The sequence below is a fragment of the Epinephelus lanceolatus genome, chromosome 20 (assembly GCF_041903045.1).
Source record: "Epinephelus lanceolatus isolate andai-2023 chromosome 20, ASM4190304v1, whole genome shotgun sequence".
NCBI lineage: Eukaryota > Metazoa > Chordata > Actinopteri > Perciformes > Serranidae > Epinephelus > Epinephelus lanceolatus.
The window spans coordinates 6,612,977-6,630,654 of record NC_135753.1 but is presented as its reverse complement, the minus strand read 5'-3'; the positions used below and the strand labels follow the sequence as shown (position 1 = coordinate 6,630,654).

At 39.1% G+C, this 17,678-nt stretch overlaps 1 protein-coding gene across 1 annotated transcript in view; it reads left to right on the top strand.

The window, feature by feature from the left end:
* The window catches only part of LOC117265098 (sodium channel protein type 5 subunit alpha-like), a 370,250-nt gene that overhangs the window by 111,438 nt on the left and 241,134 nt on the right, over positions 1–17,678 (top strand). Inside the window, exons 6-7 of the mRNA XM_033639488.2 lie at positions 1,089–1,217; positions 14,461–14,552. Of these exons, the coding sequence (XP_033495379.1) occupies positions 1,089–1,217; positions 14,461–14,552 (221 nt within the window). The remainder of the gene's footprint in view (positions 1–1,088; positions 1,218–14,460; positions 14,553–17,678) is intronic.

The following is a 17,678-nucleotide window of genomic DNA, read 5'->3' as shown; positions in this document are numbered from 1 at the left end:
GTCTCAGAGGGTTAACAGTCTCACTGAATTGGATACAAACACAATACTTTTAAAAGCTTTTGACCTATTAATCAGGAAAAATACCTGCACTGATGTGCATACGTGTCACCATGGTCACTATATGATTTGCATAAATAGATCATATACATGGCCCCCTGCAGATCAATTACGAAACGCTTCCTGAACAGATTTCATGATCCACAGATGGATTTATTAGTGGCTGAGCTTTTGAAATGCTAAAATCACCTATGTGCTACTATTTAATCCTACAAACGGCTCCAGAGTCTGTTAGGACGCAGAACAAGACTCACCTTTTCAAGTGGTCTCTGTTTGGTTGTTTGACAGCTTTCACAGCAGTCCAAATGGGCAAACAGACCTAAATTAGTTTTAACTGAACCAAACAGGTCAGATGTGAAAGCACCCTGAATGTAAATGTAGTTAATTTCCAGCTGTCTTGTTTTTGGCACAAAAGGACTCTTTTGTTGTAATAAGTTCCCAAAGAAAATTAGGTTTATCTTGCAGACTGATATTTAAAACTTGAGGAGTTAAATTGTAAGGTATTTGAATACATTGACACCAGGCAGGTTACTCTGGATGACCTGACCCTTTGAGGTATTTCAGCTGTGGCTTCCAGCTGCTGCTGCTGACGTGACTGCCTCTCTCTCTGCTGTCTGTCTGTCTTTGTACGGTTGAGCTGACGCCCTGTCGGGTCAAACTTGTTTCTGGGGACAAAATAAATAAGTGAAGGATGTTTGACGGAGAGTTGAGGCTCTGCTCATTTTATGAATATTCAACCTTCCTCTTTCTTCCACTCTTCTTTTCCTTCTTTCTCTCTCTCTGCTCTTTCCTTTCATCTCCTCTCTCATTTCGCCCATCTCTCCTCCCTTCTTTTCTCTTTTACTTCTCTTTCTCCTCTCTTCCCTTCTCACATCTTCCTCCTTCACTTCCTATTCTCTTATTTCTCATTTCTCTTCCTTCCTTCCTTCCTTCCTCTCCTTCTTATCTATCATCACCCATTTTCTCTTTACTCTTCTCTCTCTTAATATCCTCCCTTTCTCATTTCCCTTCTGCTGTCCTCCATCCCTCAGGTACACCTTCACAGGTATCTACACGTTCGAGTCTCTCATAAAGATCTTGGCCAGGGGTTTCTGTGTGGGGCCCTTCACTTTCCTGAGGGACCCCTGGAACTGGCTCGACTTCAGTGTCATCGTCATGGCGTGAGTCAAACACACACACAACATTCATAAAACTGCTCGTTCTGAATAACATACTGCACCCACAGCTTAGAACTGCACACACCTCCAACTAAAGACCTGCATCAAAGGGTGCGAGCGCCTCATTCACTTTAATGAGGCCTGTTTGTAGGGTGTGCTCTGTAATGCACAAATGTCACAATGTCATAGAAAACCAGTGTTAAGTATGTTTCCTGCTGTGATTAAAGATGAAAATACATCTTTATGAGTAAATATGATCAACTAATCAAGATGATATGAAGCCCAGACTGAGAACATGCCATAAATGTGAAATATCAGCCTCCAGATTTAGTCACCAGGTTTGTTACTATTTAAATTACTGCAATGAAAACTACCACATTCACATTATTGCCTGCAAAAGTCATTTCTTCTGGTAATCAGAACAGAAAATCAAATTATTATTTCTATTTGCTGGTAAGTTAGCTGCACAGATTATCTGCTAGAACCTTATGTGGAGCAAAGCAGCAACATTTTTCCACTGTAATGCTTCAATTAAGTCCGTTCTCACCTTATTTCATCTACCTTACAACAAAATGTTTTTTCAATTAATGTTGCTGTAGCAGTGCAGTGGCATGAAAAGACAAATGTTTACTCATAGTGTTGTATCCTTGTAGGGGTTAGCATTATGGTTAAAATCTTCTATCACAGTATTTGTAATTTTATAGCACAGTAACTGCATAAATCCTAATACAGTAATTCTTCTGTAAATTCAATCAAGACAAAGTTTAACCACATTTTATCACATTTGATTATTTTCTTTTATTGGAACTTCCATGCAAATAAAAAAAACAACATTAACAGCCTCACATTAGACAACAAAAAAATACCCAAAACAGTAAAACTAAAATTCTATAAAAATGGAAGCTTGACAACAATATTTCAAGTGTTATAGATTTCTGTATTTACAACTTCACTCTCCTCCTCCATGGCTGTCCAAATCACATTACCTCGTGAGGCAGCTGGATTCGAGAGATTGTGAGATCATGTGAGAATCCAGCCCAGAATTGCTTCATAGCCCGCCATGGATTGCTCCCACAGTACAAATAATGTTGGCAAATCTCTGCTGATGGACACATTTCTACTTTTGCACAGTAAATACCGTCATATCACAGAATCCTACATCTTTAAATTGTTTAAGTGCAACACACACCGCCGCCGTACGCCGCGCGTCAAAACGCCCGTCTCCATTATATTCTATGAACCAACCCACACTGGCGCCGGCCGACGCGCCGCGCCGCTCTGCTTCAGCCCACTGCTCTATTTCCAGCACGGCCGGCGCTCATGGCGGCGCTGCGAGAAAAGCCTTTTATGTACGTCTCGTCTCGTAGGATCAACTCCGGTTGTTTCAAATTTTTAATAAGACGACTTTGATAAGAAACTCACCTGTGAAATTCAAGTTGTTGTTGCCTCAAAGTTTTTCCTCTTCTTCTTCTGTTACTAGCAGTTGGCAACCGTTGGCAACTAGTGTAGGTACAGCCACCTAGAGGGCTGGGGTGGGAAATACATGTTGACGGTGCCGCTGCGCGCCGCTGCTAGTGTGTGTTGGGGGGCGGCCCTTGACGACCACAGCGCCGCGCCGGCGGTGTGTGTTGCACTTAAATGCTTCAAATTCTTACATAAATATCGATATTTGACAGCAGGGGCTCAAATAAAGTCCAAAATACTGTTCTTACTCATTGATCCTGATGTTTTTTCCTTTTAGTTTCAGTATGCCAATTTCATCTTTCTATGACAGCATAATTGGTCTATTGTAGGTAAAAGTATGGAGTTGGGGTTATATTCCAAGAAAAAACCTGGATATTTTCTGAGATCGAGTCCCATATTTCTATTTTAAAAAAAAGGAAAGACAGCGTGAATTATATTCCAATCTTGAATATATAGATAGGAATCTCCGAGGATTTCTGTTTTGTTTTTGTTTGGTTTTTTTTTGCAAAATTTCAACTTTGTACTGGCAGAGTTAGGATTTTTTTCCCACTTAAATTTGTGTTTTTTTTCATCCCGTAAAATAAGAAGTATACAATATATAGATAAAAAAAAAAGAATTAGGTTTTTTTGTGAATTTAAAACTTTAATGTTGAAAATTCTGAGTACTTTCTCCAAATCTCACCCCCTTGACCCTAGCTCCATATTATTAATACACCATGGTACGAGTCAGGAGAAAAGTCAAAAGAAAAATTTAAAATAAATAAAAACTAAAATGACAAAGAAAGTAAACATCAGAGTAGTTTATTTGAGTGTAAAATGTTGCAGATTAATATATGACACATGACTATGACTTGGGTCTAATTCAAACACATTCTAGCTTACCTTAGTTTTATTTGGTGTCATGCTGCATCACAATCAACACTTCCAAGCGGCAGTGATTATGCAATTTCAGCTACTGGAAGGCTTATAATGTGAAACATCTGTGAGGGAAAAGAAATGCAAAGTAGAAGTGAGTGGAATTAATCAGTGAATGACAAGAGAAAGTGGTGAGGACGACATGACTGTGTTGTACTGATGGGATTATGGCTGTGGAATTAAAAATAAAGACTAATAGAAGCCTGTCTCTGCAGCTGAGGTACATACTGTGCAAATGTGCAGTTTGAAGTCAGTTTGTGCAGCTGAGCAGAAGTAAATTCAGACACATTTGCAAAGTAAGGAGAAAGTCTGCAGAACTTTGTCTCATTGTGCTGTCAGTCTGAGAAAAAACAAACTTCAAACTGCAGCATCATATATCATTAATAAACTTAATAAGTCTGGGCGGTTAAAAATAAATCTGCGCTGTGATGAGGGTGTTTGTTTCTTGTCCACAGTGGTGGAAAGTGACTAAGTACAGTTACCCAAATACTGTAGTTCAGTGCAATTTTGAGGAACTTGCACTTTTTCTGTCCACGTCAATATAAATCACAACAAAATATTTATATAATTATATATACTTTTGCTTCTACTCTCTTCTACTTGTGAATTACCTGGTTTAAAACATTCTTCCAAAAACATGATGTTTTGTCCAGATAATATTAAAATGTTGCACACACATTCATGTGTCAATTAATCCTGTGTATTAATCATCCAATATTATGAATATTATATATAACATGTTTAATTTGTATAGTAAGGACACTTTGCTGATGTGATTTCTTACTACTTACTACTCTTGCTTTTATTTAAAGGACAACTTTGCTAATTTTCAATGTATTTTCCCATGTTTTTGTGTCTAAGTGACATGTTATGACAACAACAACTTTTGGAATTCCTCTAGTATTTTGCGAGACTTTGCGAGACAAACGTAGCTACAAGGTAACCACTTGGGACATTTTGCAATGTCAGTTTACGTCCAGTAAAAGTGTTTGTCTTGGCTCAGTATTGTTTGACAACATTATGGAGAGGATCTCTACAGAGATAGACCCTTTTTAAAAGAGTAAGATCATTTTTATTTAACCAGAAACAGACCCAAAGTCATCATTGTCAAACCCACCAGATGCAAGTAAAATATAACTTATAACTGAGGAGAGCTAAATATCTCTCAAAAACGTTTCTGTACAGTTCTCACACACGTTCTCACACACACACACACACACACACACACATAAAAGGCAACAGGTCTAAAGTGGGAGAAGTGAATCGTTTGATGATCCACTTGATGAATAAGATGACTTTACTCAGTGTTTTTGAAGAAAAAAGAGTAGAGCAGTTTTCTCAGTGACACCCATGCATTTTCCAAATTACAGGTTTGAAAAGCTCAAGGCTTCCGAAACTCGCTCAGCACATAAATGAACCATCAAATCATCAATTCAAGCCAGAAAAAAAAGACTCAGAAGCTGCAACTCTGGGTGTCTGTTTCCTTTGACGCCCACTCTGCGAGCCGTAGCCCATCATTTTGTTTCAGCAAGCATGACCTGTCCACTGCAGTAATTGACTGACTGATGGAAAATCGCTGTAGTTTGGTTTGGTTAGCGATCAGGCAGCGATCAATCACAATGCTGAGGAGCAGGGAGGCATGGAGGGAGGGATGCTGTGATCGTTTATAAGATAAACGATCACAATGAACCAATCGGATCAATAATTGACCCCTAGGATCGGCTTGGGGGTTAGTGTGCAGTGTAATGAAGCGGTGTCACCTCCAACGTGGCCCCCCGCTAAATTGAAGTGTCTTGATGAAGGTGCCCTCAGAGGGTGTGGACGCCGTGTCTGCAGAGCTACATAATGCGACCCTGACGACCTGCTGCCAAATCCCTCAGAGGGAAAAATGGCTTTACTTAAAGGACAAATTCCCCATTAAAACAGTTAGCTCTTAAAACATCTGCTGATGATTTACTTCACATTCTGTCTTCGCTCAGCACGTCTGCTTCTTCTTCATGTGGGTAGACATCGCAACTTTTCATCCACATATTTTAAGCAGCTTTATGGGAAACCCTGTCGCCTGCAGAATACATTCACATATGGCAGGAAAACATAATTGCTGACTAGATTGAGTTAACTGGCAATGGTGTCCAAAAGGCAAGAGTTCGCATGCTACGTGCCATATGTGGTTGGTTAAAACACTTGGTTGAGAGTCCAAAAATAATGGCGGTTTTGGTTGAATATTAGCCCCTTACATGCAGCATCTTCAGGCATTATTCCTCCACACTGTTCTGCATAAAATGCATGACATAGTGAGGCATTGTTACGTGTTGTGTGTGTGACCCACCACTGAGGAATTTAAAAAGCAGCTAGTCGCAATAAGAGGCTAACTCAAAAAAGTTAGTTCTTTAGTTCAGTATAAAAATAACTGGACACAGTATTGGTGGTGAGACCCCTTTCATTCCCATGAAAGTTGCTTCTTGGTGCATAAAGCCAAAAATGTTCCGCTGCAGCATATAAAATTACCCAGATGATTGGCACTGCCTACACCATAGGCTGCATATAAAGATAGTGATGCGTCTCCACTGTCTGTACCGTCTGTACAGACTTGAAGCTAAAATATCCTGGATACGGCTGCTGCCATCTTGCTCTTGTAATGTCAGAGCCAGAGTCAGTGCAGTAGCGACCTCTGAGGCACCAAGTTTCCCGCTTCACTAGAGACTAATGCCGGCCGAGCTGGCTACTTCCTGCTCTCCTAGCTTGAATGAGGATAAAGTAATTTAATCATGTAGCTTTTGAGACTTTCCAAATGTTATCAGACAGAACAGATTAAATTCTGATAGTGGAATGAGTCACTTTGCGAGGGTTGTGATGCTCAAAAAATTAATCCACTGATTCACAGACGTCTCTTTTCCAATATAAGTCTATGGGCAACATGGCATCACATGACGGATGTATTTACACCGTGCGGCAATTATGAAAATAAGCTTCAAAGCCGAGTGCACTTCCTTGGTGCCTGGTATAAAACAAGTGTCAGAGATTCATGTAGGGCCACTGACTTTCCATCAGTATTTCACAAGTTGGGAATGAGAATGTGTTGTATTAAAAAAGCAGTGCTGGCTTAATGGCGTATCTTCCTTACAGCAGTATTGTGGGATTTCTTTGTAAAAAGGGGTACTGAAACAGTAAATGTGTCCTAATTTATGTTTTAAATCAGTGTTTACTCTTTTAATATTAACCAAAACCACCATCATTCTCTTGCAAGAAAGGTCCGGGTGTGCTCCAACAGAACTAGTTTGTAAAACGTGTTTGGAAACCAGAAGGTTTGTACAGAGTGAAAAACTGGCCAGCAGGGGAGAAGGGAAAGACACATTATTGTTTAATTATGGACTTTTCAACAGTCTCTTTTGGAGAACCTTCATAGTGTTGCACTCAGTTGTTCTCCTGGAAAGTGACAGAAATATATTTATGTAAGAAATGAGAAAAGAGAGCTAAAGAGGGAAGAGAGAACTTACTTAGAAATAGTGGTGGTCATATTATTATTATACATAGATACACAGATTTCTATTTTTAAAACACAACTTTATGTTATTTCTAATTTCCCTTCAACATAATTAAGGCTTGAGTTCTGCTTTTCCATAAAAACACTGATGATACTGCAGATTTCTTGAAGTTATTACCTTAATGTCCACAGAACATGTGATGTTAATGAGATAAATCTAGTAAAGTTAGGAGACCTGCAGTGAGACTGTGGAGACAAAACAGACAAATGGACGAAGCTGTTCATCTGAGGGACTAAATGAAGTAATTGGAGGGTTTGATTTAGTTGTCCACGAGCACCAATTATCCACTCATTTGAAGAGAGTAAGTTTATTAAGCATGCAAATGAAAAATGTTTTCCTGTAACACATACTGGGCTCCGTACTCCTGCCTCTGTTGGGGGTCACTGATTTAAAAAGTACATTTACAGCTCTTATTATCTACCTCAAAACTAACTTCAGAAAATCACTGTTTAAGGTCCAGTGTGTAGGATTTCAGGGGATACATTGGCAGAATTGTAATATAATATAGAAATGTTTTTAGTGCTTTAAATCACCTGGCTCAATTGTTTTTAAGAGGATAATTGGCTCCTGGTAAAAAGCTTCTGAACAATGAACACTGAAGGAAGTCTAACCAGGAAAAGTTTCAGCTGGTTGCAATCTGCAATTCTCACCGCATGATGTCACTAAATTGGCCTAAATCTTATACACTGGACCTTTAAGACTAATTTCATTTTATGAATCTTACGACTCTGACACGCCTCCATTTAAAAGCTCCGTAACTCTAAAGATATGTGTATTGTCACCTTAAATGATAATAACAAAAGCATATCGCTCTTTGACTATTGACTGTGAGAAGAGCATTCTGGGAAATATAGGCTGTCTGAGGGAAAGTTGGCACATGACAAGAAATAAATAACAACACAGTTTTCTTTCAAAACACTTGTAAATATTCCACCTGCTCCTTCTTTCATTTCCCATCTGTTTGTCTATGGTTCTGTGGACGACACACACACACACACTCACACACACACACAGATACAAATGTCAGTAGGTGTGTGTCCTTGAACCAAGGGCCGTCCTGCGGTCAGTTGGATCTTTAGGAGGACAGGGACACATAAGTCACCTCTTTACACACACACACACACACACACACATACCAAGGATGGTGATGTTAAATGAGTGTGTGGTCATGCACACACAAGAAAATACCATGATAGTGCATGTAAGGACACTCTCACACACACACACACACACACACACACACACGTTCTGCCCCTGACACATCACCCCTCTGTGCCCTGGCTTTATTAAAACCAGAGTGATGGTCGGTGAATAGACACACCCCTACTGACACACACACACACACAACACTGTCTGATTGATGCTCTCTTCCCCACCCACCGAGTCAGGATTCCCATGGAGACAAAGTCCATCACCCTTCCCTCCCCAACCACACACACACACACACACACACACACACACACACACACACTCGGCCCGCCCCTGTGTTACTGATATTGCTGGTGTAATGACATGTTAATGGCTGCCATCACCACACCAGCAGCCATTTTCACAGCATCAGAGCTGCAACATTTTATATCTTTTTAGCCAAATAAAATCATCAATAAATCAACACTGTGGTAACCAAACATCTGACGAGTTAGATAAAGACATGAGACTCTGATGTAGATATTTCTGAAAATGTCAGGAATGGATTTAGCATCCTCAGTAAACCCCCAAATCTCTGCAATATTGTCCAAATCAGCCAAGCAGTTGAAATATTTTCCATTAAGGTAATTATGCTAATTTACCTTCATACGCAAGTCAGCATCTGACAGTTTCTAAGTGCTGGGGACCCATACTGTACAATTCTAACATAAAACTTTGGGGTATTCAACATTTCATGGTTCACATTGCTGGTAGATAGACTGCCTGGAAGGCTGTAGTGACTGAAAATTCGGTTTTTCTCTGATTTTAGGTAGAGTGAAGAATTTAGGCTGTTATTTTCAAGATAGAAAGGTCAACTTGGGCTCAAATTGAAGCTTCTAAATTGTATAATTCTGTATACAAGTGAAGCAGTAATAATCACCATGAAGTGATGAAAAATAATATTTTTTGATGCATAGTAATTTTTTGTCTTTTTGGGGATGATGTGAGTGATATTTGGCAGCAAGCCCCAAATCCTATCTTGCTACTTTCCCCTTTGTTTCAGGATACTTCCTGCCAAAGTTCTCGGGCTGTAATCACCGAAAGAAAATCTGAAATTCTTCCTTCTCATCAACCAATTGATTGCTCGATGGAGAAAAAAAATCAGCATGTAATCTCTAAATTAGCTAAATGTGCAACAGTGCACTGAGTGCACACCCCAGGGCAAACGTCCGTGCCTGGTCAGTGGCTCTTGGCACCCTTTGGCGGAGGAATAAGGCAAACATTTTATGATGCTCCAAGCAACTGTCGTTGTATAAAGACAAAGGAATACATTTAACCAGCGTAAACTCACACACCATCCCAGACTGTCCAACACTGACACTGAAGCATTCTAAATAGGTAAAATAATTTGATAAAAATAGATTTGTATTTTTAAGATCTAAGATAAAATAGTTATACAACCCTATTTTTTTTAATTGAAATAGTTACAATAATGAATTCATTACAATGTAAAATAAAATAAAATAATGTAAAATTATGAGTATGACTGATAACAAAAAATGACTTGATATATAAACACTCTGGGCTCATTACAATGAGAGCAGGACTGACTTCTCTCCAGTATGAAGCGTCTCTGCTGTCACTGGTTCTACTGGTGCAGCCTGCTCTGGCTGCTGTGACACCCCCCCCCCACCCCCTCCCTCACTGTAATTCAATCAGCCTGCCAGTCAACGGTGGTGATATATGAGCTGTAATGGAGGGCCGTTAGCAGATGACTCAATCTAAGCAGGGGGGCCAATATGGCCACCATGGTTCACAACTTCATGTGATTCATTTAAAAGGGGAGAGAAGTGAGACCTTCCCACCCTGGCATTTTACCTGGTTGTTGATGGAAATTATTGTTATGGATTTCTTTTTGGTTCAAAGTTGAATTTAGCAAATTTCTTTTTTAATTCTATTTTTTTTTTATTAACATATAAACGTGTCTGGATGCTGACCTAGCAGCCTCCAGTGATGCCCCCAGAAATTTTTAATATGGGCTGCCAGATGGGTCTACAGAATATCTTGGGGTGGCACACCAAAACCAAGAGTCATAACCAATCATCAGGAACTGGATTCTCCTGTTGAAGTATATTAAAAACTATGTCAGTGTGGAGAGTTGTTGAAACTCATGCTGATATATGTTGGTTTCTTATCTTACAGTTAACCTTCCTAATTATCTTTACTGGTAACAAGTTTTCTCAAGTTTAGAGGAGACTCCCTAACCCTAACCCTAACCCTCAGAACCTATTTTCATCAGACATCTTGGGGTAAAAGTTCAAGGGACCCCTTTGAAAATGGCCTTGCCAGTTGTTCCCTCACAAAATTCAGCCTAAATATGGAGTGTTATGTAGCCCCCTTTTACCAACAAGCTGTGCCAACAGTACCAATGGATGCCTCATGTTGTCTAGTTTTAAAAGATACCATTACCATCTTGCTGGAGCATACCATAGACAATAAAGTCAGCCCCCAATTATTTATGCCAGGGGGTGCCTTAAGTCTTCATATTTCTGTATGTATACATGTAAATTTGTTAGGAGATATACATTCAAAGTGATTTTGAAATATTGAAACAGAAAATTTCCCTCACTTTTGGATCTTGAATGTACAATATATTTCTTAGTTAATTAGGTTATTTGGGGATGTGTCGAAAAACCATTGCCAGTAAATTTAATCCACCCAGCAATCATGTTTTCTCAAAATTACATTTGGAAAACCAAATTAATAGTATGTAAACATAATTTATAGGAAACAGGGTTGCCCGTTGACTTTCAATGATTTGTGCAAAGTCAGGAACATTGCAGCAGCTGATTCAGTTAAGGACTTTCATTAGTTGATGGAGTTAAGACCTTTTTTTAAGACGCCTTTGGCATTTTAATCCATTTCAGCAAATACATATTCATGGCTTTATGTTTAGTTCAGGTGTTAGTAATACTTTAGTATATACCAGCATTCACCAGTGGGTAGCAGTAAACAATATCTTCAAGGTACAGGGGTCGTAGGATGCATGCAGCCACTCGCAGAATACATGATATGCAGATTAAGGCATGTAATGAGGAACCAAAGTCCAATAATACAAGTTCTGCATGGATAATTTTAGCTGTATGCTGTTAGCAACATCCCTGATGTTTGCACACCAAACCAATTGATGTGTGAATCAGTCACACAGTGGCAAGTACAAATGAAACAACAGAACTGCAAGACCTGCTTGCTGGTTCCGGGTCAGCAACAGAGAGAGAGAGAGAGCTGTGTATCAGACAAGGACATCATTCTGCCATTGTAGGGTCTGTGGATGAAAGCAGGTCCAACATGCTGACACACATTTGACAGCAACACCCAGATGTGCCCATCAATGGGACAAGGAAGAAAAACAACCTGTACTTAGTATTTTCAGTTTGATATCACAAAGAAAGGAAAGTCTATTTAGTCACATTAACTAAAAATAGTAGTAGTAGTAAAAATAGTATTATCCAAACTAGTTTGTCGGGTGTGCAGGTTTCTAATCATTATTAGCTACTGTATCAAATATTGGAAAATTAAAAGTTTACTTTTACTTACACTAGACTTTTTCTTACTTTATTGCAGGTTTTGCTATTACACGTTATCACACTCATCACTTATTTCATTCATCCTGCCACATTTATACAACTTTTTCTTTGTCCTTCTTTGTCCTTCTGTACTCTTTTAGATATAATTTATTTATTTAGGTTTTATTATTCCAATCCATCTGTTTCTTCGACCCATTTACTCCAGAGTCTTATGCATTCATCCTCCCTCTTTCTCAACTTATAAGTGATTCTTTCAATTTCTTTAATATCTTCAACTGTTAATTTCCAGTCCTTAACAGATGGTGACTTTACATTCATCCAATTCCATGTAATTTGTTTTAATGCAGCTATATTGTATTATTAGCTTGTATTGTATTATTGTATACAAATATTTATCTCCTCCGTTCTCTTTTTCTGCTGGAATGATTTCTAATGTAATGTTGGGTGGCTGTAACAATTTTCTTTAAATTAAAAATACTCCAGAAAAGACATCCAAGAACAACAAATATGTCAGTTTTTAATTAACACATATTATAACCAAACATTTCTGTGAGGGCGATGTTAAATTAATTAAATGTTCAACCAAAATAACAATAATAATAATAATAATGATAATGATGATAACAATAATAATAATAATGATGATAACAATAATAATAACAATCATACATTTTATTTATAGAGTGCTTTTCATAGTACTCAAAGACACTTGACATTAGATAGAAATTATCATAAAATAGAATACACTTAAAATATACGCAACATTATTCACACGAGAAGCAGCTTTGAAAAGTTGAGTTTTAATGAAAATATGAAAATAATGAAAATATAAATAGAGTGGGACATTTTACAGATAAAAAACAAATGGAGACACACAGTGCTTCTCCAAGTCAAATATGCTTTGTTGGTAGGACAGGGTACTTCTTAGTTGGTTGCTGCAGAGACTAGGCAAGACTACTTCCTTCCATTTGGTGAACACACATTGGAGCAGGCAAGCATGGGCCCAGGCATGCGACATTAAAGAGGCCCTGCCTTCAATTCCATCTAATCATGTGCAAAGAACTGCCCGCTGAGGATACATATATGCATCCTTGAAAATTCTCTGAAGGAAGGACTCAGTCTTTTCAATTCAAAGGATCCCTGACATTGGAACAGTCCGTCGACAAGATTTAATGAAGTAGCCTCCTTGAAATTCAGCTATTTATGGATCCTTCCTTGACTTTGAGAAGCACCATCTGTTTCTTCTGTTAAGTCATGGAAGTTCATTCTTGACATTGCAATAGTATGTTTTTACAAGTTAATACTCAACTCAAAGGTCCTTTAACTAGAATTTTTTTAGAGCTTTCAACCACATCACACACTCTTTAGCTAAATTACCCCTAACATATTGGCATTTCTGTCCTGCAGGTTCTTGTGACCTATGGGCTGATATATGACAAGCTAAAGTAGACTGATATTATTGGCCATGTCACTAGTTTCACTCCAGTCTGGACCCTTTGTTATGACTGATATAGTCTCTTATTTAATTGGATAAGATGATGAAAAAGCCTCAATATTTGTGCTCATATTCAATATCAGAATATTAATCTGCAACATGTGATCAAATATTATATCAAAGGAAATTATCGTGAAAAAGACAAACTTACATTTGATGTTATCTTTCTTTCTTATATCTTTAATCTCTTCTCTTCTCTCATGTATTGATGCCGCTTATAGCACCTGCTCTTTGTTGATGTTTTGAAAACTGTTGGTTGTCTAACTCATGAGGGGAAAACATTTAAATCACTGCAGTATTTTCAGACTTTGCTGTGTTTTTCTTCTTCTGTTGTATGTTGACTACCACCACACTGCCCCCTACAGGCTGTTAACAGAGTTTATCAAAGTAGGGAACCTGCAGGCGCTGAGAACCTTTAGAGTGCTGAGAGCCCTGAAAACTATCTCAGTCATCCCAGGTAAGGCCTCACCACCACCTGGGGGCGACAAGACACAGAAAAAAAATCCCTCATCATCGTAACGTCGTCGTGAACGTCCTCTCTTGTTCGTCCCATGTCTGCTGTGTCTTGCAGCACCAGCCCCCCTGCCTACGTCCCACTCTCTATCCAATGAGGAGTCACGGGTGTAATCACCTGATCTGAACTGAAGACACAGTAAAGAAGGAGAAGTCAGACATGTAAAAGCTGAACACATGATCCACATGGATAAACAGTGACCAACGTTTTGAAAAATCTCCACCTTAGAGAGCGTTTCTAAAAAAAATCTCTCTTTTAGTGACCTAAAACTCCATTTGGTATAGGCAAGAGGCTTTAACATGGAGGTCAATATCTGTTTTTAAACGTATCTGTATACATGTAGACCCAAAAGTCTTTTCAGAATCTGAAGTTGAGTTTGTCTCCAGTTTATATCCATGTGAGCAGCTTTGACCATCTTACTTCCCCTTCTTAATAGCAGATGTCTCTGGCTTGAACCTCCACCTGGCCTGTCTCTACTGTATCTCTCTCTGTCTCTCTCCATTTTTATATCCCTCTGTGTCGGCTCGTTGTTGCTCAGTGTGGTCATACCCTTCTGTGTGTGTCTGTTCTTGTGCTTCTGTCTCCCGGCTTGTTGCAGATATGTGACTGAGTTTGTGGACCTGGGTAATGTGTCAGCCTTAAGGACGTTCAGGGTGCTGCGAGCGCTCAAAACCATCTCTGTCATCCCAGGTGAGGAAGGGAAATGCAGGGGAGTGAATATCAAACGCACCCCCTCCCGGCTGGGGCCTGCTGGAACAACTAAAATCAGTGGCTGTGTTTGAAACCTCATCCTGCATACTACCTACTGAATAAATCTGCTTTTTCACATTGGTAAAGTACACATAGGTAGTATGCAGAAAGAAGCACCGAATTCTTCCTCATAATTAGTTGTGAGTGAACATCAGAGGCTTAGCAAACAGCGACTTTACGCAAAACAACTCTCGACAGTGAGCCAAGCAATGATACATGAGTAAAAATTGGTTCTAATACTTGTTAAAAGGCTCACTGCTTCATTTAAATTGAAGCTAAATTCACATCTTGAAATGAATTTATGTTAATGATGAAAAAGATTTGTCAGCTGGCATCACTTTTGAATGTTATCAGCCCATTAAACGGCTGTTATCAGTTCTTATCATGACCAACATTGTAGTGACTTGATCTCTACAAAACAAAAAACCTAAGCCACTGATGGGCTGCTACCAGGACTTCTAATTGACGCGTCATCTGTGGCAGCTCCATTGAATGAATCAGAGTCCATGCGGTTGCTCAAATGTTGATCATTTATTTATGACAATCGGTCCATTTAACAATATAGCCTTTGTCGACCTACACACACTTATACCATTATAACTTGTATGCAAAACAAACAAAAGGCTCAAAGTTAGGCCACTAAAACGGCGGTCAAAAAACTGTGCTTCTCCCGGTAAGCAGCACACCTGTAGAGTAATTAACTCTTCCTCTACTTGTACCTTCACAGACACCATTGTCTACACGCCACCTACTGTGGAAACCAGTGATCCACACATCACTGGACACCGATACAAAAATGGCTCTAACAAACATAATGCGTCAGATGAAGGGATTCTGTACCTACGAGTAGATCAGAAGATGCAACGTTGTCAAATGGTCACAGTTTTGTAAGGTTTCACCTTAAGATTTGTCAGGTTAAGGCCCCAAAGCTACATGTTTAGGTTTCTCAGAAAATCATGGTTTGGGCTGAAATAAGTATGTCTGTTAAGTTCTGTTCCGTGACCGTACCGTACCGTAACATTACGTTACGTTAAGAACTTACCAGCCCATTCTCATTCCCTGGTTGTCATATATGAAGCTTTGTCACGTCCTCTTGGAGTGTGATACCAAAGCCAAAGGCACCCTGTGGCATCACTGTGAGACGCACTGGGCTTTCAGCTAAGCCCAATGTAAAGCTATCCGCAGCATTCTTTGATGCTGAGAGCAGCTGACATAATGACATAATGTAGTTTTATGTAACTTACATAGGTATCTGAGAAGTTATGTGCTTACGTCACGTTACGTGCTTACGTCACGTTACGTACTTACGTCACGTTACGTGCTTACCTGCTTATGTCACGTTACCTGCTTATGTCACTTAATGTACTTAAGTCATGTTATGTGCTTACATCACATAATGTGCTTACATCAAAATATGTTCTTACGTCACGTTACATGTTAATTTCAGCCCCCAATTTTTTTCCTAAACCGTTCCGAGTAGTTTTGTTGCCTAAACCTAACCACGGCCAATATTTATGTGTTACAGTGTGTTTCACCCAGGTGACAGCTGCGCGTCACACACACAGAGGTTGAAGGAATGCCTTGTGTGTCAGTATGAAATGCCAAGGGGTTGTCAGTATCTGGGAATGATAATGGAAACTTATGTATGTCTTTTAAAATAACTCAGTGTTGACTTTTGGTTTGACATGGGCTAGGAACATGGGGCACAAACATTTACTCAAATACAAATTTGAGGTACTTGTACTTTACTTGAGTCATTTCCTTTAATGCCACTTTATACCTCTATATTGATCTTTTTAATTGTATGTAGATGTATTTGTTCAGCCTTTTGCCCTTATTTAAATACTAATTTAAAATGTGGAACTATTTCTTAAAATCTGTTGCTGCCTAGCCTCTGTATGTTCCCACTGTGCATGTTAGCATGCAGTGCCAATGGCGCCATTAGCATTCCATAAACATGATAAAAACATCTTCATGCCATAGTCGTGGCCTTGTTGTAACAGTGTCTAACACATGTTATAACTATAGCAGTAGTAGCAAACATTTGGAAAGCATGTCACAGCTGCAGCCATAACTAAATATAATTACGTTAGTTATTCAATAGTTTACAGAAGCTTCAACATTGATTCTATTGGTTAATTTTGGATGCAAATTGAAAGTGTGTCTGTTTCAACTTGTCTGCACCCTTTGTGTTCTCAGTGTTTTTTGTTCCTGCTGTTTTTTACCATATGTTTGTGTGTGTGTGTGTGTGTGTGTGTGTGTGTGTGTGTGTGTGTGTGTGTTGTGTTTTTATCTAAATGTTAATGGGGAGTTTGCTTTGCTTGATTTTGTTGGTGATGATGACTTTTCTTCCACAATGGAAACATTTTTGAAAAACTTAAAGCTGCTGTCAGATGAAAACCTTTCTAAGAAATGTTAAACATCGACAGGACGAAACTTTTACGCTGTATTTTGAGAGAGTTTCATCTAACAGCAGAGCTTTTTTCCTGTTTTCTGTAAAACTACTTTTCTTTTTCATTTAATGTATTATTTATCATGTAGTCTCACTCACCAGACCTTTCTCAAGAAAAGAAAGGTCTGGCTGGGCCAACTCTCACTTTGAGATTGGAGAAAAAAAAAAACGCCCCGGCTGCTTGTACTTCTTTCAACCAATCACAATCGTTCTGGGCGGTGCCACAGCAACGGTGCGCTTGCAAAAATATTGCCGGGGGGAAACAGGTTTTGGTGTAACACACCCACAAAAATATCACCTACAGGACACAAACCATGGCAGAAAAATGGCTACATCCCCACAAGATCAAACACCGCAAAAGTTAGTAGAGGACGTGTTGAAAACGGTTGAAAACTGCTACACAACCGAAGGTGGTAGGGCGGGACTTCAGCGGGTGGCTCGTTCCGCCCAATGAGAGGCTGATCTCTGCAGCAAACTTCCGCCCACTCAGACTATTTATCATGTGATTTATTTCTATGGTGCATAAAGATGGCCAACCTTTAGTTTGACCTACCTCACATTGCTGCGGTTAGCTTTAAAACAATAAACTGAACAAGTATTAGCAGGTTTTTTAG